Source organism: Rhinatrema bivittatum, chromosome 13, assembly GCF_901001135.1.
Source record: "Rhinatrema bivittatum chromosome 13, aRhiBiv1.1, whole genome shotgun sequence".
In the NCBI taxonomy this organism is placed as follows: Eukaryota; Metazoa; Chordata; class Amphibia; order Gymnophiona; family Rhinatrematidae; genus Rhinatrema; species Rhinatrema bivittatum.
The window spans coordinates 29256707-29280224 of record NC_042627.1 but is presented as its reverse complement, the minus strand read 5'-3'; the positions used below and the strand labels follow the sequence as shown (position 1 = coordinate 29280224).

The 23518-nt window shown below is 42.5% G+C and overlaps 1 protein-coding gene across 4 annotated transcripts in view; it reads right to left on the bottom strand.

Annotated features, from left to right (window-relative positions):
* Positions 1-23518, bottom strand: part of VPS13C (vacuolar protein sorting 13 homolog C) — a 483673-nt gene that overhangs the window by 177456 nt on the left and 282699 nt on the right. For all 4 annotated transcript variants that reach the window (XM_029575527.1, XM_029575524.1, XM_029575525.1 and 1 more), the window contains 6 exons: positions 22930-23099; positions 20094-20341; positions 17384-17610; positions 16441-16533; positions 14377-14745; positions 6298-6387 (listed from right to left, as the gene is read on the bottom strand). In XM_029575527.1, coding sequence (XP_029431387.1) covers positions 6298-6387; positions 14377-14745; positions 16441-16533; positions 17384-17610; positions 20094-20341; positions 22930-23099 — 1197 coding nt within the window. The remainder of the gene's footprint in view (positions 1-6297; positions 6388-14376; positions 14746-16440; positions 16534-17383; positions 17611-20093; positions 20342-22929; positions 23100-23518) is intronic.

The following is a 23518-nucleotide window of genomic DNA, read 5'->3' as shown; positions in this document are numbered from 1 at the left end:
TGACTGCGTACGCTAGCATAGGTCCGTATTGTGCTGAATCCTTCCTACCGACTACGCTGACCATGTATAAGAATGACATAAACCAATTCACTATTGTCTTCGGTATTTTCCTCTCCTTATCCTTGTTGTGCGTTGTTTTTGACCTTTTGCGCCCCTCAGCTTTGCGTCTTCCCAATAGTATGCTAAAGATATCTACGTATTTTTTTCTTTGTATTTTCTTTCTTAGTCGCTTGGGCACGTCCTCCCATAATTCGGATAACGTCGTCAGCGCGGGTGGACCTCTTGAGTCTTTTTCACTCAATTTATTTGGTTCTCGCTGGTCGCTATTAGACTCGGAGGATGATGAGCTAGAAGAGCTCGAGGAGCTGCTTGAGCTGGTGCTGTCCCTGCGCTTGCGCTTTGTTTTATGACTCCTTTTCCTTGAACTAGAGCTATTTCGTGACCCTGAACGCTCTGCTCCGTACTGTGGAGACTTGAGCCCTGTGCCCCCTTCTTTGTTCCAACACTCACCCACCATTCGTTCCTGGGACGACGGTTGCATTGCCGCTTGACTTGTAGATGGTTGATCATCTAGGTCGCGTTCTCTGCTCGCCGACCTCCTTCGTCCGTCTTGCGGCGTTAGAATTTCGCCTCTGGCTTGAGTCGTTTTTCTACTGGTCCTGTTGAACCCTGCTGGTGCTGTGCTATCCGTACTCTGTCCTGTTCCCATGTCATTGCATGTAGGTCGCGAGTACCGCTGGTATGGTCTTGGTCCCGAATCATAGTCCTGGTAATGTGAAGATTGCCGGGGAGGTTCCTCCCAATCCCGCTCTTCGGGGCGGTATTGGTGTTCGAACATCTGTCTTGTCGCTGGATTCCCATATGGGTATCTATCTTGATTTCTCCATTCGCGCCTACGTCCCCCGTTGTTCCAGTGTAGCGTTCCTCTACGGTCCCTTCCTGTGCTTCCTTGTCCCGCACGTGGGTACTCATCTTGATAATTGCGTTCGTATTGGTTGTGGGGATGGAACTCGCTTTCTTGGTAAGTATTATGTCTTGGCGAGTTACCCTGGCATTCTTCGCCCGTCCATCTGATGTAGTTCGGGGAGCGTTCTCTATAACTTCGCTGTGTGATATCGTGCTGGCTCGCCCTACCCTGCTCTACGTTGGTGGCATCTGCAACTTCGTTCTCTGCTGCCTCCACCCCGACCCCTTTATTAGTCGGGTCGATCTCCTGTCCGTGAGGCGGGGATTTTTCGGTGGTTGGCTCTCTGCTGTCGACTCTTCTGCTCCGTCCTCGCTCCCCTCTTGTTCTCTTCCTGCCGCGGGTCTTCTGTTGCCTTGCCGGCTTGGGGTTCGTTGGTCCCCCTGCGTTGATGCCCTTCTCCGCTGCCTTGGATCTTGTCACGCGTTGCGAGAGACCCATATTCTTGGTCCTCGGTGACCGACCTGTTGCTTTGCGGGATGGCATGCTGTGTCTACGAATACTACAAGAAAGTGTGCCGTTGTTACTATTAACCCTTCAACAATTCTGTTCGGAACCGGCTCTCTTTATTTAAGCGCAGAGAAAACACATAATCAAGCAGAACTTTTTTTTTTTTTTTTTTATTGCACGTGGCCCCCAGGATGCGCATAGTCCCTGTTGTACCATTCTCTGTATGGCCGTGATCTAAACGGACTTGTGTTATAATATTTTGTCCGAGGTCATGAGGAGCAACAGCAGGGCTCTGACCCTGGTCTCCTGGTTCTCGGCCCAGTGCTCTGACCCCTAGGCTGGGCCCTTCATAAGATACGCACGGCACGCGCAGGCCCAGCCGTACGCCACACGCATTAATCCCCCCCCCCATCTTACTGTGTGGGCCTTTTAACATTTACTCTTAGGAGCTCTGCCGTCTAACGACCCTGCTGTCTTCCTGAGCTAAGTCCCCCCCCTGCCTTCCACGGGATGACCATGTGTGCGGGGCGCGGGCTTAATGCTTGCGCCGGGTACGGCCACCCCTGCTATCCATCATGAGGCTGCCCCACTAGACACCCGCAACCGAACCGCCTCACTATGCCCCGAGCCTGCGCCTGTATCCCACTGACTACCTATGGCGCACCTGCACCCCGCATGCACCGCCCCCCTCCGTCTCCACCCAGTCCGAGCATGCATCACTTACCTTCAGTTCCCCCTCGGCCTGCAGTTCGTCCTGCTCCGTGGGGGGGGGGGGGGGCTCCGCGGCCCCAAGTATCATGCGGGCCAAGCAGACAAAAAGGAACAACCACACTCGCATCGCTTTATTTATTTATTTATTTTTTTTGTATGTTGTCTCGACTGTGATGGGGGGGAAGGGCTGTGGGCTCCGGCAGCTGGGATCGGAGCGGAGCCCGCGTGGAGACCGGAGCGCTGGGCACGTGTGCCGGCCCCGGAGCCCTGGGGGGCGGGCGACGGACCGAACAGGCCGCCCGGGGCGTGGGCGGCGTGACAACCCCTGCTCCCCGGAGGGGGGGGCAGGCCGGGCATATTGGCGCGAAAAACAGGCTGCCGGCGGCTGTAGGTTTTTTTTTTGTTTTTTTTTTAATATCTATTCTGTATGCGCGGGACCGCCCGTCCGGGGGCTGGGTGTGGGGAGCCCGCACAGGAGGAGGCATGGCCACGAGTGATGCCACAGGGTTGCCGGGAGGTCGGGAGGGAGGGCCGGGGTGGTGCCGTGGGCCGGGCCTGGCTGCCTGCCTTGCCGCTGGGGTGGGGCTGCATGTTTCAGTTCGCCGCGTGGTCGGCCCAGGGCCAGGGATCGGCCTGGGAGCGGGCCTCGGCGCTGGACGTTCTTCCGCAGCGTGGGGGGGGCAGTGTGGTTGGGGTCGGCGCGTTTTCGGCCCGGGGTCTGCGCGCAGCGCGGAGGTGCCGGGGCGGCCGCTGGCTTCATTTTTTTTTTTTTTTGTAACGGGGTCAGGGGCTACGGGCGGCGCTTAAGGGGAGCTGGACCTGCAGGAGGGGGCGCCGCGATGTCCTGTGCTGCCGAAAATGTCGAGGCTGCTTACCCTGGGAGCCGGAGGGTCAGGCTGCTGCTGCTCGGCTGTCCTTTCCGTTGCGGCGGCTCTCACCGAAAAGGGCGGCCGCAGTTCTGCGGCGGCCCTTTAAGGGAGCCCTTACGTCATCGGCCGGCGCCGCGGGCGCCTGCCGATGACGCCCTACTCTCTCTTTCCTTCGGCCCCCCCCGTTCCTGTCCTCCTACGGACCGCCGCACTTCCTCGGGTGGCGCGTCCGTTACAGGGATGGGCTCGGCGATTCCGCCTGGGCCCACCTATTTCTGTTGGTCAGATTATTCTGTTGCAAAGGGTTATCTGCTCTTTTTAATGATTCTGCTCTTCATCACAGAAATAAGTTCAGGAAAAAGCTAGACACAGATATCTTTTAAATAAAATTGAGAATACAAATTTAGACTCCAGAGGGTCTTTAGCTGAACAAATATAGGAATGGGATGCTTATTTAGCTTGAGTTATTGAAGAATTAGTAGCTGTACAAACTTGTTTAGTTTCTTGCCCTAAATCTTCACCTTGGTTTACTTTGCATTTTAATGTTTTACCCTCATTGATTCTATGACATCTATTATCAATACGTCATTGAGGGAGCATCCTTCCTTGATTCATTTAACAGGCTGTAATAAAACCTCTGCTGAAAAAGACTACTTTCAATGCTAAGCAGATTTCAAATTACAGGCCAGTCGGTAATTTGTCATTTCTCTCTAAATTGTTAGAGAAAGCTGTTCTGTGTCAGTAGGAAGATTTTCTTGCTAATAATTGTCTTGACCCATACCAATCAGGCTAAATTTAGCACTGAAACAGTTCTGGTAAGCATGTTAGATGATTTGAACTTGTGGCTAGACAGACACCGTGGACCATGAGATTCTGCTAACCAGACCTATGGTCCTCTGTCTCGGAGGTGCAGAGACTCAATGGCTCAGATCTTTCCTGACAAACCATTATTAGATTATTTTCTTGGACAGCTGAGCACCCCCATTCTTATCCCCTAGATTGTGAGATCACCCAGGGAGCAATTTTATCTTCTAAACTATTTAAATGTTTGATCTGCTTCTAGTGTTCAGATATCAGATCCTTTGTTTTTTGTTCCATAGTTGTGCCAGTGCCCTTCAGATTTATTGCTCTATTGATAATGCAACAAATTCAGTTACATGTACTATTAATGAATGTTTTTGGGCTATTTCTGCCTGGATAAAGGCTAGTAAGATGGCTTTGAATGCCTCAAAATAGTAAAGACCAAGTTTATTTCTCAGTGGTGCAGGCTGGTTTTGATGGCTCCCTCTTAAAAACCAAGCAAGCTATAAATTGTATTAATAAGTAAGTAGTTACAAGTTTAGGAATTACCTTGAACACATCTTTATTTTTAAAGAACATACTGTAGAGTTGTGCAGGAAGGCCTGGTTTAAGTTGTGCTTTTTTCATTGTTTGAAGCCATATTTATCTGTTTTGCAGTTGATTGGACTACAAGACTATTTTGTTTCCACAGTAAATACATTATACACAATCTGACTTCAAAGTTCGCAATAATAAATCTGCCTGCAGACCTGAAGCTCTGAATTTATACAAGCTTTATATGAACCACCTCCCAGTACTTACACATTTTCTGCAGTTAGCCCAGTTGTAATAAAAATAATCTCACTCAAACCCCAACACATTCACGACTCATTCCCAATTACAATATAACTAAAAAATGTGTGCCTAGACTGCAAACCAGGGTTCAAATCCATTGCCACTCTGTTACCTTGGTCAAATCACTTCAGCCTGCATTGCTTCAAGTACAAACAACTGGTAAACCTTCTGAGGATAGGGAAATATCTACAAGCTCTTGAATGTAATCTGTTTTAAAGGGCCTGAAAAGCAGAATATAAATTAAATAGCCAGGATTATAGTACACAAACGTACTGTCACTCTCACATATTCTCTATCTTTCAGCCTCCATTTTTTTTCTTAAAGAGAATCGATATAACTGTGTAGTTCTTCTGGATCCTCAAACATTTTGTTATTATTCACAGGGACTTTCATCCTTACTGAGTAGACAATTCCAATCTTGCTTTCATATTTCTTAGTTGCTCTCACATTACCAGAAATGTATTCCTTTTCTATGCTGTGACTTTCTTTATATACATGAGAATCACAATTTTCTGATCTCACACTACAGGTGCCAGTACCTTGACTTTTAACAGCACTTCCAATAGTTGAGAATATCTCAAAATATGAATTTTTGTTACTGGTGTTATGGGAAGGTATTCTGTGTGCTCTTTCAGTCTCAAGATTCTTCATAAACTAAACTCCCAGTAACTCTGGCACAAACATCTCCATAAATATCAATGGATCACTGCCTTCTATTTCCTCTGGAATTCCCAAAATTCTCACTCTTTTTCCAACTTTTTATTTATATCTTCAAAGTTCTTTCACTTCAGCAATAATTTAGACTTAGTCCTGTAGCAGTGTCATAATAGCTTCCAATAAGGAAGTCCTTTCCTCCAATTCTTTCACTTTTTTTTTAAATTAACAGAATTGTACTAAAAGGGATGCCATCTCTTTTCTAATTTTTTTATTATTGGCATCAATAGTACCTTTAGGAATTGCAGCTCCTTCATGATCATGGTACGGGAGGATTCAGGTTTGCTTTCCTTGCTACCAGTCATTCTTTTTGGTGATGGAGGGTCCTGCTTGGACTGTGATGTCACAAAAAACACTTTCAATTTGTCCTAATGAACCCACTGGCCATAACAGTTCTCTTGGGATATTTGCTAGCGACAGTAATTTTACCTGCAGGTCTTACAGATGTTTGGCTCATTACTCAGATGACAGCTCTCTCATGTGTCCATCCAGCAGCAAGCTAACACATTCCCCCCCCCCCCCCCCATAATCTATTTTAATACTCTCAGTTCCCTCTTACAATGCAATTCCTTTTTCCATTCATAATTCATCTCAACAGTTAGCAGGTAATGTATTATTGAACTTGTTTCAATAAAAAGTATTTTTCTGAAAATGTTGGACCATATACACAGAATGGGAGAACGTTTCTGAAAACATGGCTTATTTTCAACTCAGACAATATAAAAAAAATGTTACATGTCTAACTGACCTATTGACATACTAAAAAAAAAAAAATCTCCAGCAATGCAGAAAGAAAAAGGAGACCATGATAAACAGCTTCAGTATAGCTTGCAAATTTGTTTAGATGTATTCAATTTCATAAAAGAGGATTTATCAAAGGCAGTAATGCTAAAACTTGTATTAGAGACTACTACAGTTAAAGCATTTTGATGTATTGCTACCAAGTTCACATACTTCAAGTTCCAGATTCCACTGTCTTTTTCCTCCATCTACTCGTTCAATAAGTGGTTCCCACACAGCATAATTTTCATTGTAATAATGAACCTGAAAAAAAACAAAAAAACAAACAAGCCAAGTTACAGATTCAAACTAATGCTGATTTTTAATATTTTTTTTGCAACAGTATTTTACAAAGCAACTAGTTTTAAATTCCTTTTCTTTATGTCAGAACAGTCACTTGAGGGTCCATTAAATAAAGCTTTGTGCTAAATATTTTTAGGAAGCACGCTAAAAGGCATGTTATTGTGGGATGCATTTAATATCAGAGTACAACTGCCAAAATGCAGCTTCTTTAGAGGCATTCTAATTGACCAAATTCCTCCCCTACCCTCACAGCAGATCAAAGTCCTCAGAAGACCTGATGGACCCCCTCCCTCAGCACAGCAGATCAAGCTCCCTGGCAGCCCAAACTGACCCCCTCCCCCCCACCCCACCCACACACTTCCTCTGGACTGAGATCAATGGACATCCATACTTTGATTGCCCTGTTCCTTCTCCTGAAAGATCCCCTCATCCCTTCCAATAACATCATTAGGAGATCAGAAGAAGATCACCACAGCTTATCTGCTACTGACTGACCTCTCATACTACTTTTTTGCATGCCCATGGAAAAGGATAGGAAGAGGGCAGACCTACTGGGTTGAGCAAGGGTTGATTGAGGTACAAAGGCCACTTGATCTCGGGTCCAAAGGGGATAGGATGGTCTGTTAGGAATATCAAGCCCTTTGAATTAGTGTTCAGAGGAAAGGAAGAGGTTCACTGATGATGCAGCAGTACTTGGTCTACTTGCAGGGAGAAGAGGGAAGGATTAAGAAGTCAGTAGGTACTGCTAGGGTCCTTATGTGCTATATATGTAATGTTTGTGGGCTCATGGACTACCTCCATGAGCTGGCTCATTCACCTCTCGCCAGTCTGTCCCGAAGTTTCACCACTTTGTGCAGCCCAAAGATGCTGCCAGCCCACGCGGCCTGAGATGCCACCGCTGCTGACTGATAGGACCTCCTCTAGGCATACGGCAACATGTAAAGGCCCCGCTGCAGGAACACTGCAGGCTAGCACCATATGACATCACATGGCCAGGTATTTAAACCTCCAGTACCTCAGCAATGGGTCAATTATTGGGAGTGAGAGTTTCCGCTCCTGCATTTCCAGCTTTGTCCTCGATTTCAGTTTCGTCATTCTGCTTGCCCTCGGACTGATTCTTGGTACTGACCTTAGCCTGTGACCTAACTATCCTTGCTCGCCACCTGCCTCAACACAGCTTAACATCGGAGCTTCTCTTCAGCATACATCTCAGAGACTGTTGGCCTCCAGAACCCAAAGCTCAACCCGAGGGGAAAGGGGCTGGTAAAGACAAAGCTGCTATTCAGTCTCTACACAATCCACTCCACCAGTTGGTAGTAAGCACCCACAGGATCTTCCAACTAGATTGCTGAGGCCATGAACCCGGTATCTCAGGCATCACTCCAAGCAATACCAGGCCTGGCACAGCACTTACAGGAACAGCAAGTAGTCAATCAAGTTACTACAGCTCTGGAAAAATTAGCTGTCACAGTGGATGCTCTGAGGTGAGAACCTGCACAGACACAATCTCTCCTCCTCAGGTGCCACCTGCCTCCGCCAGGCCATTACTGCAATTACCACCACCGCCCGCATTTTAAGGGGAATCCCAAGCAATGCTGCAGTTTCAATCAATGCCGGGTGCATTTTCAGCTGTAATGTTCCAAGATGATCAACCTAAATCACCTACATCCTCTCCCTCTTGGGTGGTACCAAATTGGCTTGGACCTTTCCCCTCCGGGAGCATGAAGACCCCATGCTCCACAACTTGGTAAATTTTCTCCATGAATTCCACCTCATGTTTGATGAACCAGGAAAGTTCATCACCTGAACAACTGATATGTTGCAGATCCACCAGGGCTTCCAAATCCTCTTAGAATATGCGATTGAATTCAGGACTCTCACCTCCGAATTTAACTGGGGTGAAGACGGGCTCACAGTCATCTTTCATCAAGGTCTGGCAGGTCCCATTAAGGATGAGCTTGCAGCTCTGGAACTTCACCTCCTTGGATAACCTCATCGCATTGGCTGGGCATATAGACTGAAGACTCCAGGAAAAAATATGTGAGCAAAAACACTCCATCTCCTTAGCACTCCCAGCGGCCTCTCTCCACCCATGATTAGGTCCCTCTGAACCTAAAACTCAGGAAGGGCCCATGCAACTGTGTCACAGCTGACTGACCGTTAAACAAAAATCTTGCCATAGACAACTGGGCCTATGTATACTGTGCAGGCCAGGGACATCTGGTAGCTAACTGCCCAGAAAAAAACAAGAAACTTCCATGCCTAGGGTTGACTGGAGAGATAAACCTAGACCAGGCTTCCACTGCTCCCCAATTGCTTATCCCCATATCAATCTCCCAAGGCGAAGGCCACCTCGTATTTCAGGCATTCTTGGACTCCGGTGCTGGGGGAAACTTTATCGACCAGGTCCTAGTGTCACACTACCATATACCCATGGTTCCCCTGGTTCAACTGCTTACTATTTCCTCAGTCTATGGTGACCTCCTCCCAGGAGAATCACAGACTGCACTATTCCTCTCACGTCTCACACTGTCTTACTTCATTCAGAGACCATCACGTTCCTACCTTGAGCAGTCAATCCGATTATCCTGAAACTTCCTTGGCTCCAAAAGCACCAGCCCATCATTGACTGGGCTTCACTAGAACTGGCCTGCTGGGGGCCACCTTGCTCTTCTACCTGCCTTGCCTCTGTCACTCCTCTGACTCCCATCACCGCTACTGCTGCTAAGACCGGGCTACCACCTCAATATGCGGAATATTTGGACGCTTTCTCCAAACAGGATGAGACACTGCCTTCACACTGCTCCTGTTACTGTGAGCTTGAACTCCTCCCTGGCAACATGGACCATCTGCGAGGCAGGATGTACCCCTTCTTCAAGCCTGAGACCAAGGCTATAAGTGAATATATTCAAGAAAATCTCAATAGAATCATCCATCAATCATCCTCACCTGCTGGAGCAAGTTTCTTCTTTGTAGTGAATGAAAGAACCCTGTGGCTCCTTATAGACTACAGAGGTCTTAATGCTATCACCAAAAAGGATCAACACCCCTTACTGCTGATATCCAAGCTGTTTGATCAATTGCAGGGAGCACAGGTTTTTACTAAATTAGATTTCCGGGGTCCGCCTTTACCAAAAACTGTGTCCCTCCCTAGTGTTAATGCCCATCAGTCTCTGCAATGCCACAGCAGTCTTCCAGAAAATGGTGAATGACATTTTCAGGGACCTCCTATACTCCTCTGTAATACTATACTTTTCTGGTCTCTGTCTACCCATAAATCCCAAGTAAAACAAGTATTCCGGCGCTTACACGAACATCATTTGTATGCCAAGTTGGCCAAATGTCTCTTTGAGCAAGGACAGCTACTTTTCCTGGGGTAGATCAACTCCAGTACAGGACTAAGCATGGACCCTGCAAGTAGGCCATCCTGGAATGGCCCAAGCCAATAGGCTTACAAACACTACAAAGGTTGCTTGGATTCGCCAACTTCGGCTATTTATCCATGGATACTCCACCCTTGCCATACCACTCACAGCTTTAACATGAAAAGGTAAGAGAACCAGAAACTGGCCTCCGGAAGCAGTCGAAGCCTTTCAAAAGCTTAAACTAGCTTTTGGCCAAGGGCCCTGCCCTTCAGCACCCGGATACCACTTCTGATATCTCTCACTGTGGAATGCCCCATGGCCTGCCTCGACCCAGACTAAATAACTGATTTTGCAGGCAGCATCCCGAGCCAAGAAAAACGCAGATACCAAATGTCAACCAACATCACAGTTCAAGGAGTGTGAGCTGGTATGGTTGAACACCCAGCATAGTCATCTCCTGGTCCCTTCGCTTCATCTTATGCAATGATACATTGAACCCTACCCAGTCCAACGACAGCTAGGCCCCGTTTCTTATCAATTGAAATGTTCCAGTTCACTAAGGATCCAAAATATCTTCCATGTCTCGCTACTGATACCTTTGATCCTTTCATGGCCCTCGAGGAAGCCTTCCATGCCCATGGAGGTAACAGTGGAGGAGGACATTCAGTTTGAAGTGGAGGAAATCTTGGATTCCCGCAAGATACATAAAAAATCGAAGTACTTCATCGCATGGAAGCATTTTGGCCTGGAAGAAAACTCATGGGAGCCTGCTACCAATCTCAAGGCACTGCAGCTAATAAAAATTCCATAGACAATTTCCCTCCAAAAACAAGATCCTAAAGAGGGGACTGTTATGTTTGCTGGCTCACAGGCTGCCCCCACAAGCCGGCTCACTCACCTCTTGCCAGCCGGTCCCAAAGTTTCATCACTTTGAGCGGCCTGAAGATTCTATCAGCCCTCATGGCCAGAGACACCACTGACCACTGGGACCTCTTCTAGGCATGCCGCACCAACATTTAAAAACCCCACGGAAAAAACGTAGGCTGGTGCCATTTGATGACATCAGATGGCCGTGTATTTAAACCCCTTCCGTGCAACACTCCAGTGCCTCAGCAATGAGTCGACTTGTCAAGAGTGCAAGTTGCTGCTCCTGCGTTTCCAGCCTTGTCCTCGTCTTCAGTCTCATTCAAGCATGTCCTTGTCTTCAGCCTGCCTGCCCTCAGACTGATTCTAAGTACTGATCTTAGCCTGTGACTTGACCATCCTTGCTCGTCACCTGCCTAGATCAAAGCCAGACTCTGGAGCCTCTCTTCAGCATACACCTCAGAGACTGCCATCTGAGACCTGTCGGCCCCCAGAACCTAAAGGATCAATTGAGGGGAAAGGGACTGGTAAAGGCGAAGCTCCAGTTCAATCTTTGCACTGTCCGCTCCGCCAGTTGGTGTTAAGGACCTACAGGACCTTCCCACAGTAGGTTGTATCAACCTCACCCCAACACAAGGGTCCACAATTTTAATATTATGTATGTATGTTGGGGAGGAGTGTGTTGGGGCAGCAGGGGACCTTAATCTGCTGTGTGAAGGGTGGGAGTTGGGGGGGGGGGCTGAGCACTGCAGTCCTTTGATGAGTCAGGGTAAGAGAGCATAGATGTCAATCTGGAGACCACTGAGACCATTTGCTCTTCTGTCAAGGGAAAGCAGAACTGGGAAGTACTGGCATGCCTGTGCCTTCATCTGACACATGTGGGGGAGGGGACAGACCAGGCTTTATAGGGGTATGGAATTAAATCCTTTCATGGCAATCTCCCTTCCTCTTTAGGATGGTTAGTATAAAGGGATTTCAACACATATCATGCGCACTAAAAAAAAATTAACTCCTGTTCTGAAGCAAAAGTTACATTTTAGACTTTAGAAAGCCCATGGTAAACAGCGTATGAAGGCATACTATGCTATTTACCTCAAGTCTGATAAAGCTTAATTTGCATATGATATTCCCTCATTTACATTTGGGTATACACTAATTTTAGCACATAAATACTAATGTCCTCTGACCCAAGTTTAGCACCTTACTAAACAGCCTATTACAAGTGCATTTTAAACAGATTTAGCATGCATGCAAACCTTTAGGCGTTAAATGTTCAAACCTGTGGGGAGCTTATAGCTTCCCTTTGAAAATTCAGGGCTAGTGGGGACAACAGGTACTTTTGTATAACAAGTGCAAAGTATGCGTAGTAAAGTATGTGCGGGGATATCAAATTAAACCCCCTCACATATTTACCTCAACCTTTTTTGCTGTGGTGAATAGTATGCATGCTTTATTTTGTGATGCTAAAGGGAAAGCAATTTTCAGCACAGGAAATTTACCTGGACAAACTGCTTTGAAAATTGTTTTCTCTGTACATATGCCCCAAATTATATTGCTTAGCATAACTCCATGTAACACAGTTAAGATGCTGAGGCATCATATCGAACCCTATTGAGGTACAATTTTATGAAACAAGATATATTGACTAAGAAAGATTTTAGTAATCTCAAAAGTGTCCTTTTTCAAATATTTGTTAATCAAATGACTGTATTAACTCTACCCTAATATTTTGTTGGCAGACAATAATATTTAGTTTGGACACATTGGAAATAGGACAGCAGAAAGACTATATGGCCCATCCAGTCTGCCAGTCCCGCCCATGAGGCCTAGGTCTGATCCCTGCACCTTGCTCCAATCACTGAACAGCAGCAAGGTCAGCTTGGCGCCATTCTGAAAAATGGTGTCAACTGGGCAGGGTGCTATGGGGTGCCCCGGTCCCAATGCTGAACCAGATTCTTCATTTTAAGGTTCGGGGGGGGTGCGGAAGGGGGTCAGGAGGTGGGCAGCATTCCTTGAACTCAATTTTTTGGACTTCAGATCTTTTGGGGCAGAGGGGGTACACTGTACCTCAATGAATGGAAATGTCTATTGGGGTGGGGGTTAAGAACCTCTGAACCTCCAATTACTTTTATTTAAAAATTTGAAGGGACTGGGGAGATGCCGCCACACATAAATGTTCAGTTTCTTTCATGGAGGAGCGTGGGCTGCCTCAAGTGGTGGCCCCAAATTGAGCTGGGGGTCAACCCTGACCCCCGCTCAACCTTTCCTTTTACTGCAACATTTTTATTTTTCTTAAGGTTCCCGATACTTTAAATGTGACAAGGTGGTATTTTATCGTGGCTGACCACATTCTCAGTCTGCCATGATAAAAAATTAATAGCAAATTGCCTATTAATTACCTTCTGTGCATGCATTTTCATTATTCATGTATGCAAATCACATACATAGGTGGTCATTGTAATAGAAGAGACAACTTGGGTGGGGTCATGCATCATATTGCAATCTCTCTTTAACGCATGTTAGAGCACCATTGCAGCTTGATGCATCACCCAGAAAGATTCTTATGAACCGGAAGATGTTTTTTCCTGTTTTAAAAAGGTTTTTGCCTTATAAATCAATTGTTTGAGAGATGCAATGGGAGGAGTATATGTATATAAAGCCAGGCACAATGCTATCAGATAGAAATGAAAAGTTCAGTATTCCTATTATAGCATTCTTGTGCCTCTGTAGTGTAATGCAGACTTGGCTGCTTTACACTACAGAGGAATATGCAAAAAGATATTGCCAGGAAAACACGAGGAGTGACCAAACTTATGTAAATGAGCATATATGGAACTCAGTTTTGTCTATATCAATGAAAGAAGGGCCAGATTTAAGATTTTGACACCCATGGGAAGAGTGCTAAGGTAGCATCTGTTTAAAGTTCTGTTGACAAGCAAACAGAAGCAGGTTCTTCTTTGGCATGGGTATTTGGCAATTTTTTTAAATTTGGTGCCTTGGTAATTGCCTATATCTAAATCTAGCCCTGAATGAAACCCATCAGTGAAGCTCATTATGTAATACAATGTTCCAACTCATCCCCAAAGTTCTCATGTTACTACTACTACTAATTTATTAATACTCTTATCAAAATGAACTGTAACAAAACTCTTATCAAACTGAACTCTTGATAACTCTTATCAAAGTGAACTGTAACAAAAACCCACTAACTTCACACGCAGTGACAACAACATATTATTATACTTCACTACAATTCATATTTGGTCAATCTTTCCTACCCATCTATATTTTATAATTTTATACATATTTATTAATTGATACAGTTGGCTAAAATGTTAATATTCTTTCTTTAATTTCCTCCCCTTTCAGATCCTAGTTATTTTTCCTTGTTTTTTGTAACTTCCTCACATCCTAAATATTGTTACAATGTTTTTATTTGTTAAGTTTCTTATTATATTTGATGTCGAATTGGGAAATGTTTCTACCATGTTACTCTCTGCAGTTATTCACATTGTTAATTGTAAACCGGGTTGATGTGATTCATATCATGAAACTCGGTATAATAAAAATAAATAAATAAATAAAATTCAAAGAACATTTGTTAATGTTAACAGTTATGTTTATATCTCAATTTATATGTTATCTGTAGATTAGCAGAGGGATCATCTAAATAAGTCTCTCTTCAGCAATATTTCAAGGTCCCTTAATTCTCTCACCATACCTCCAGCGTAGTGTCAGCAGCTACACTCATCAGCGATGTCCAGTTTTTGATGGTTCCTTTAAAAATGGACTCTGCTAACAATAATGGCACAGTACGATGTCCCAAACCACATTCCAAGGTGCACTGAATTGAGTGCACATCAATGCCAAAGTTTTGCCTTTTCGATGTCTGTCCAGAACTCATGGAAGTTTCTGTTGTTTCTTCAGCCGAATCAACTCCTAGAAACCAGTTATTGCAAGTATTTATTGTCTTCACATCCCACAAATTTCTGGGATCACTTGGCATTCCTTTATTAGCATCATCTTCCTTTGTCTTTGGTCTTAGGGCAGCCATGATAGTCATTACAGTATTCAGAATAATTGGAGAAATCTTAAAGAAAAGACATTGAACAAATTATGTAATTTCTGGTTTACAAAATTGTTTAAGTCCACCTGATTTAAAAGTGATACTTATGAGAATTGCAGCAGCATCCCAGCCAAGCACCAACAAAATTGATCCTTAATTTTTACCAGGTCCCTAATTACTAGTAGTTTCTCTCTACATGGGGTCCCTGGATACAATATTCAAAACTGCTTTTAGTTAAAACCAACTGATTACCAGAGCTCATTCTCTTTGCTGCTTTTTACAGAAAGATCTGACAAAACCCGGCAGCCTACTAAATGTTCTGATTATATTTTCAAAGTCTCTTGCTGGTTTTGTAGTGTCAGCTTTGGCTATATAGAATCTGTTGCTTTGAACCTGAACCTTAGTTTATATTCTCAGCCAACCCACCTCTTTTTCTCTTATATACACTCCCCTAACTTTGTGGAGGTAGACTTCTCTTTCCTGTATGGTTTCTCTTTTGCTTAAAGTTATAACTGTGCAGAATTCTCATTCGCTCTCTGAAAGGTTAGTAGAAAACTTGTGTTGGCTGAATTTGAAAGACAATTTCATTAGAATTTTGTATTTGTCCCTTGCTTGGAAATTTCAATACTTTTCTGAATTAAAAGAGAATGCAGACAGCTATTCACTCTTTTGCATTGAGCAGCACATGTACAATTGTCTGCCTATTGGGGAGTGGTTGCATGTGTACACCCAGTGCAAAGGGCTACTAGCAGTGCATGCAAATATACCTCATGCACATTCATTGACAATGTCCTGAAAACTAGACCTGTTTATAGCACTCCAAGACCAGAATTGCATACCCCTGGGTTAGCTGATGGATTCATTTTATATATTATTGCCTTTTGGATTTTATTATTTTGGTGTTTTATGATATTGTATGTTTTCATTTACGTTTTATTATATTACAATAATTTTTATTTGCCATTCCCTGTTTTGAACTTAACTTTGGAAAAGTGAGTCATAAAATTATAACATTTTATAAAGTTATAAAAATTTATAAAATTGTATAAAAATTATAAATTTATAAAAATTTTATTAAATTATAAAACTGAGCCATAAAAGCATAAAATTAAAAGGTGACCATGCTTCCATTACTAAAATTAAAGATGTCCGTATTACCATGTCTGTTAGTAAAGTTAAATATGACCATGCTACCACTAGTAAATTTAAATGTTACCATGCTACCGTTAGCAAAGTTAAATGTTTACTAAATGTATCTGTTAATTCATAATATTAATTATGATCTTCAATGTAATAGTTGTTATATCTGTAAACCGGAGTGAAGGCTTGTACCAAACTTTGGTATAGAAAAACATACAAATAAATAAAATAAATAAAAGCCATATAAATAAGTAAATTAAATTTCTTAATGTCATGTGGTATCAATACTTAGTTAAAAAAACAAAAAACAAAAAAAACACCCTGATGTACTAAATAGAACATGTTTTTAACTATTTGGTTATCAGAGATGCTGATCTTTGGAGAAATGTATGAAACATACCATAAAATGCAATAAATACTTTACTTTAGAAATTCAAGTAAAATATAAGATTTAGTAAAAGTGTAAAAGTTCACTCTTAGGGTACCATTCATTCTAACTGTGAAATAAAATTATATGAATTATCCTGAGAATAGCATTAACTTATCCTAAGGTAAGGAATAGAAAAAAATTGCACCTACTTTTATAACAACTTCTTCAACCATCAGTGTTATATTTTGTTCTCCTGAAGAATGCATCATACTTTCTAGCAACAGAGAGCAAGGCTGCAATACCTAAAGAGAAGGAAAAAGGTTTGAGAAGTTCTACTAAAGAGCTACTCTGTACAGCACTGTGTATATCCAGTAGCACTACAGAAATGACAGGCAGCAGTATTATCCAAAAGGTCAGTGGTTACAATTATAGGTGCTGTAGAAATTAATATAAAAATAAAATAAAATGAAAATAAATACTTAAAAGTTTTCCAGAGAAATGGTTAATCAGCAAATTAAAATCAAGATTATATATATTACATCACTTACTTTTCTATTAGGGTAATCTGCATAGAGCACCTGTTACAACCCTATTAGCAGTGGCATGGCTGCACTATGCTTCCAAGAAGGGATAGCTTGCATGGAATGACAATGTTAAAACCCAATCAAAGAGCATGGGGAGATGCAATGGAATATATATCCTTCAGGGATAAAAGGAGAAAAATGACAGGGAAAACTGGTTCCTCTGTGAATTATGGGCAGTGCTCACCTGTAATGATTGACAGAGGGCTCTGGGGTAGGAGCCCCAGTGAGATAGAGCAGGGACTCCTGGCAGACAAATTAAATTGAAGCAGGGAGTGCTATGGTATCGTTCCGTTTAGGGGGGATTCTGACTTAGAGGCGTTCAGGCAATCCTACAGATGGTAGCTTTGCCCCATTGGCTCCTCAGCCAAGCACATACACCAAATGTCTGAACCTGTGGTTCCTCTCATACTGATGCACTGTGAAAGAACTAATCTATGGTGGGTCTTTCATCTAATCAAAAGAAATACCATGCTAAACTCTCAAAATGAAAAACAAGGTTTTCATATTATTGCTATCAGAAATATTTCCTAGACACCAACAAAATGGCGCAAGACAAATTGTTTCTTACTGTAGTAACATCCTTTCCTCTTTTTTCTTGGAGAAAAGGGCAAGCTAGTACTTTTAAATCCTTCATGATAGTTGTCATTTTCTGAGAACTGTCATCAGATAATAAAGAAAAATCACACTGGAATGAAGCTGCCAAGGCAGGAGCATCAGATTTTTCTAGATTAGCAACAAACACAATTTCTGGATCCTTGATCAATGCTGTCATACTCATCTTGGGTCTCTCAGAATCTGTAAGAAGAGAAACAGTTTCTTATATATATATATATATATATATATATATATATATATATATAAAACATACAAACAGTGAAATTACCATCAGTGAAGATTTAATGTGATTTGGAGTGAGGAAAAGTGAAAGAAGAGTAGATTTGTACCATGTTCTCTCTACCTAGCTTGATTGCATCTAATTTGTGTGTGTATTTGCTAGTTAACTTATGTATAGTGTGTGTGTGTATTTGCTAGTTAACTTATGTATAGTGTGTGTGTGTGTATTTGCTAGTTAACTTATGTATAGTGTGTGTTCATACATATGACTGTGCATGTAAAATTGCCCCCTAGAACCCACCCCACAAACCTCACCCCGAGTTACTAGTGTCCCCTCTTACAGTGGTATAAAAAGTTCAAAAAACAGTGGGCATCCACAGAGGCTCTCTCTCTCCCTCTCTTTTCCCCCTCCCAAAACGGGATTTGTGATAAATTCCATTTTGGCCATAACATATAGCTATTGCAGGCATAATGCCAAGAAAAAAGGTGAGTTATTTCTGGCGTTAAATCCCGCAACAGTGTGTGATACGTTATCGCATGCAATGTTAACCAGCCCTCATTTCCATTTACTCCCTCCAAACTCCTCCCACTTGAATAAAATGTTCAAATTTGCATGCACATTTTACAATGCAGTGTTTACCACATGTGTTATCGTGGGCATTAGGGGCTTAACACATCTTAATAAGTGACCCCCTTAGATTGTAAGCCCTCTGGGGATAGGAAAATACCTTCAGTACTTGAATGTAAAACACTGAAGTGTTACAAAAAGGCAGAATACAAATTTATAAAAAAGAAAAAAAAATAGAAAATAGACAACTATGTGCGCAAATGCAAAGCTCAGCCCAGGAATACCTCTACTCAGTCCAGTAAACTTTCATGCATTCATGACATATGCACAAACATTTGCCTACGTATAAGGCAGACAATTTTAGAACAGGCCATTTCTGTGTGCAAAGCACTATTTTATCCTCAGAAATGCCATTGAAAATTATCAAGACATATCTAAAGTGCTAAACTGAGTCCATGCCACTATGTGCATTACCTGTCATGATAAAATAACTCTGATCTCTTTCAATACACAAGAGAGCACTTACATCTTAAATTTTATGATGTCAATGTCCTCTTATCTGGAAAGACTAACTGAAATCCTTAGAAAATTCCCAGTAAACAAAATTACAATTATCCAGAAAAGGCCTGGTCCCAACCCTTCCGAATAAAAGGTCCTTTACTGTACTACATTAAACACTGATCTAAATAATTTGAACTAAAACAAAAGATAATTCAAACATACATTTGAAACTCATAATGGTTAAAAGCTTCAATAATATTCAAACTCTAACAAAGCTACTTGTTCAGACTACATGTCACTTTGTTATATACATAGGGAGGAAATGGAAATGGCCTTTTACAAAATTGCCTGCCTGATATATGCAGGTAAAATCACACATATAGAGCTTGTATGCATGTACTTTTACTCGCAGTGATCACAGGCATTCCCAGAGATAGGGTTGGGGAGGTTTTGCTCGTATGCACATACTTTTGTGTATTCAAAAATATGTCCATAAAATTTCCCTCACAAATTAGAAGGTGTAAATGTGTATAGACAGTTTATGGTGGGATAATTTCCAAAGGGAATGTACCCGTGAGCATGCCTACTACACAGGTAAAAGGGCTATGTGAAAATTGCCCGTCCTCTATGCTGGTAAAACTACTTACTTTTATCTGCATTGAGCAGAAGCAATCCAGGGGGCACGGCATGGCCAGGGAGTATTATGACATAGTTTGCACTTTCAAAACTGTGTTATTTTTTTTCATGTAAAATCAGGTGCACATATTAGCTGATACTTTCTTTTCAAAAATTGCCCAGGAAAAAGTAAGTGCATGCTTTTTCTTTGAGAACTGGTGCAAATTCTATGGGTAGAAGCACCCATAGACTTTGTAACAAAATGAATAGTTTTGAAAATTGCCCTCTAAATGTTTGGGGAAGACAATTTTTTAAGTTATTTAGCTGACTAACATGGATCAGCTGAAAATGGATGTCCTCTGCCCAGATTAAAGGTATGTACCAATTTTGACAGGTCAACGAGAGCAAAACAGCACACAATTCAGTTTTCAAATGCATGCATACTATTTTGTCCTGCTCAGCTGACTGCATGAAGGAGGTGCAAAGCACATGGGCAATTTTAGCACATGTACTTCATGGCTGCTAATTTTCAAAGGGAAATGATGCAGGTAGTTTGCCTTTGAAAATTACCTGCAGTGTTCCTAAAGGGTCCAAGTATATTCTAAACAACGTAAGCTATTCAAAATTGCCTCATTGTTTACCTCTTCCTTCTAAAATACAGGAATTTGGTGGCAAAGGAACACAAATCAAATCGGCACATGAGCATATCACCTAAGAATAATTATGTTATGTAAAGAAAAGGTGTGATAAAATTAAAAACCTTTATCTGCTTTGGATTTCAGATGACTGACTTGCTTTATCTGAATGTGTGTAGACTTTTCAGTGGCTGTTGCAGGACTCTGAGGAATAGCTTTGATAAAGAAATCCGCTACTGTTAGTAGAAACTCCATACTAGCACAGACGTATAGCTGGTCTAGGAAAGCAACAATTGATTTTTTTTCCTTATCTTGCTTGTAACTTATATCAATCATAGGACTGTCACTTTTGCCAGCTTTCTTGTCAATCATTCTGAAAAAGAAAAATAACTTAGTGCAGTGAATAAACACTTCCTTGTCTACTACTGTATAAATTCCAAGGGGGCCCGATGCAATAAATCAGCGCGGAAAATGGGCGCTCAGTGTTGAGCGCCCGCTTTCCTAACGCGTGCCCAGCACCTCTCCTGGGCTCACAATTGAATATTTAAATGAGGGGGGTCGCGCTGCCAAAGAGGCGCTAGGGACAAATGTGCACCCCTAGTGCCTCCTTGGCAGCGGGCGCCCAGGAGAGGTGGTTGTCAGTGGGTTAGGAAAACGTCCATTTTCCTAACCTGTGCACAATGATGGGTTAGGAAAATGGACACTCATTAACTGAGCATCCCTTTACCTAAACTGACAGCATAGTTTTGTTTTGGTTTTTTTTTAAACCTTTTGGTTCCTCCGACTTAGTATCGCCACGCTGCAAGGGGACACCACAGTGCTATTTCCTTTTTGGGGAACCAGAAGAAATTGTGCTGAAGATCTGGGAGGAAGGGTTTTCTGCCCATCTAAAGATCTGTGAAGCTGCTGTTCCATCTTGGATCGCTATCGTGTTAAAAAATCTACTAACTATAAAATCATTGAGGGCACCTATCCGGAGGCTTCACCCCCTGGGGAGAGAGAGAGAGGATTTACTCTCGGTGCATGGACAGGATTTGGGCCATATTTGGAAGGGGTTTTCCTGTCCATCTCAATTACCCTGCCCACTGGGACCACCATTTTACCTGATCCAGGAGGGTGGGTGGATCCCTTGCCTGCTTAAAGATTCCTGCAGAGATAGAGTTTACTTAAAGATTGTAACCAAAAGAGAGAGACTGTGGTGCTGGAATTAAATTTATTGTGCCATTTCCAACAGTGTTTAACAGTAAAGATTTTAATTTTGGATATTAACCCAGTGCGTTCAGAGTATTTAGGCACGCAGTACACACAGTGAAAAAAAAAAAAAAAAAAAAGATCCCTTTCCTAGGGACAATCAGAAGGGAGTTAGTCATCCCTGCACTGAGCCCTGAAAGTAAACCTTTCCCTCCAACCAAAAGGACACAAAGAAGAGTTGGGTCCCTGCCCCAAAGAGACACATTCTTTTATGGCCCCACCCATGCAGGACAGGCACACTGGGGTGGGGTTACATGTGTTAACGTTTTTAAGATACTACACAGAGAGGCAAGTTGTAAATGTACTGAGAACAGCATTAGATTTCATTCTAAAGATCACCATTAAGATGATATTTTTAGGAAAGCAACTTTCTGAAGTATTCAATAACTGAAGTACAAAAAGAAAATGAACATATTTAAAAATATTAGGGCCAGCCTAATGGCAAAGTGGAAAGCATCCTGAAGTGCCATGTAGAAGAGCTGGATTTGATTCTTAGACCAGACTTTACTATTCAGCTGGAGTGGCATGAATAAATTAATATTAGATGCCGAGAGCTGTCACCTGTACTGACATTTAGTACTCAGTCAGTCCCGTGGGAGGAACAGTCTTTCCTCCTTACTGGGATTCATGCATTCTTTTGCGGATTTGGGCGGGGTATAGGGATTTGCCTCACTATTTTTAAGATAAAAGGGGGAGGGTTTGAAATCAGCACTGCCAAGCCCACTACAGTTTTATTTTTTTTTTTATATTTTGGGGGAAGAGGGAAGGGAGGAGGAAAAATCCGTCACAGCTGGCCCCTACATTTTTTTTTAAACCTTGGTGGGGGGGGGGGGGTGTGTGTGGAATAGCTCACTCCTAGACAGATATTCAAAAGCCCATAAGCGCCAAAGTTATCCAGATAATTTTACCTAGGTAACTATCTGGGTATATTCAGTGGAAGTTTTACCCAGCTAAGTGCAGCTCTATATCCAAGTAAAGTTACCTGCAGAAAGTTACCCAGGTAACTTTGCCACTCACCAGGCTTTTGTACTTCTTTTTTAAAGTAAAAAAAAAAAAAAAAAATAACTCAGCAGACCGCTGAGTTATGAAGACCGATGCCAGTAAACTCTGCATCTGTTTTCATAACCGGCCATCTGCGAGTAATGAAAATGGACGCTGATAAACTCGGCGGCCATTTTAATTACTGGCAGACAGGCAGGTTATGAAAACCGACGCAGAGTTTACCGGCGGTCTTCATAACCGGCTGCCGCGGCGGGTCGCGTTAGCAAGGAGGCACTAATGTCGCACAAGCGACCCTAGCGCCTCCTTCCTAGCGCGACCCCCTAATTTACATATTGCATGGTGCCCCCCTTACACGTGCCATGTGAGCGTTAAGAAAGTAGGTGCTGAAAAGTCAGCGCCCGCTTTCCGCGAAAATTATTGCATCGGCCCCTCAGAACTGAAAGGTTTCAAAAGGAGTGCTGGTGTATGGTACCCTAACTGAGAAATTGTCACTTTAATGACTGGGCTAAACGAGTTAGAAAGGGGATTATAAAATTGTTGAGAAGTTTTAGGTAGCTGCAAATGAAGGCTCATAGTGTTATAGGCCAATAGAGACGGGTTATAATTTTTCTAGAAACCCAAAGAAGCAGGAAGACAACTACTGGGACTAAATTTATTACAAATGTAAGCGTAAATCAAATAGTAATGATTTGACTTGTTGAGACCAACCTGGAAGTTACTTTTGTTATTCCTTCCCTCAGATCATCTAATGTACAAGTCTGGAGTTTAGTATCAACACCCATTGAGCCATCCATGAACATTTTCCCCGAAGATGACATGAGATGCAATCTAAGCTGGCCAAGACGCAAACTGTCATTCCGCAGAGACAGTGGAGAAGTCTACATCACAACAGAAAATGGAAGAAAGGTTTGCAACTATTGCTTGAGCTAGGTATTATTTTATATTGTTAATTGTATATTTTAGAAAAAATATAACATTTTAAAATCCAAGTTTGGAAGAGTTTTCCCCCAAGGAAGAGACGAAACCTTTTTTAAAAAGATGGCCATCCAAACTGAACATATAGGCTCAGAGGAAGTTTTAGACGGACCAATACAAACATCCTAGGATTGCTTCCTGACTGTAGTTTGCATTAAAATATTCCTTGAATCAATATGATTTCAATTTATATCCCTGATTTTCAGAGTATGTCACAGATTTTGGTTCATTTCTTTCATTTCTCTATGAGATAGTATAGTGCTAAGTTTAAGTATATAATAGAAAATTCTCATCCCAATGTACTCTTAGTCTGTCATTTGGA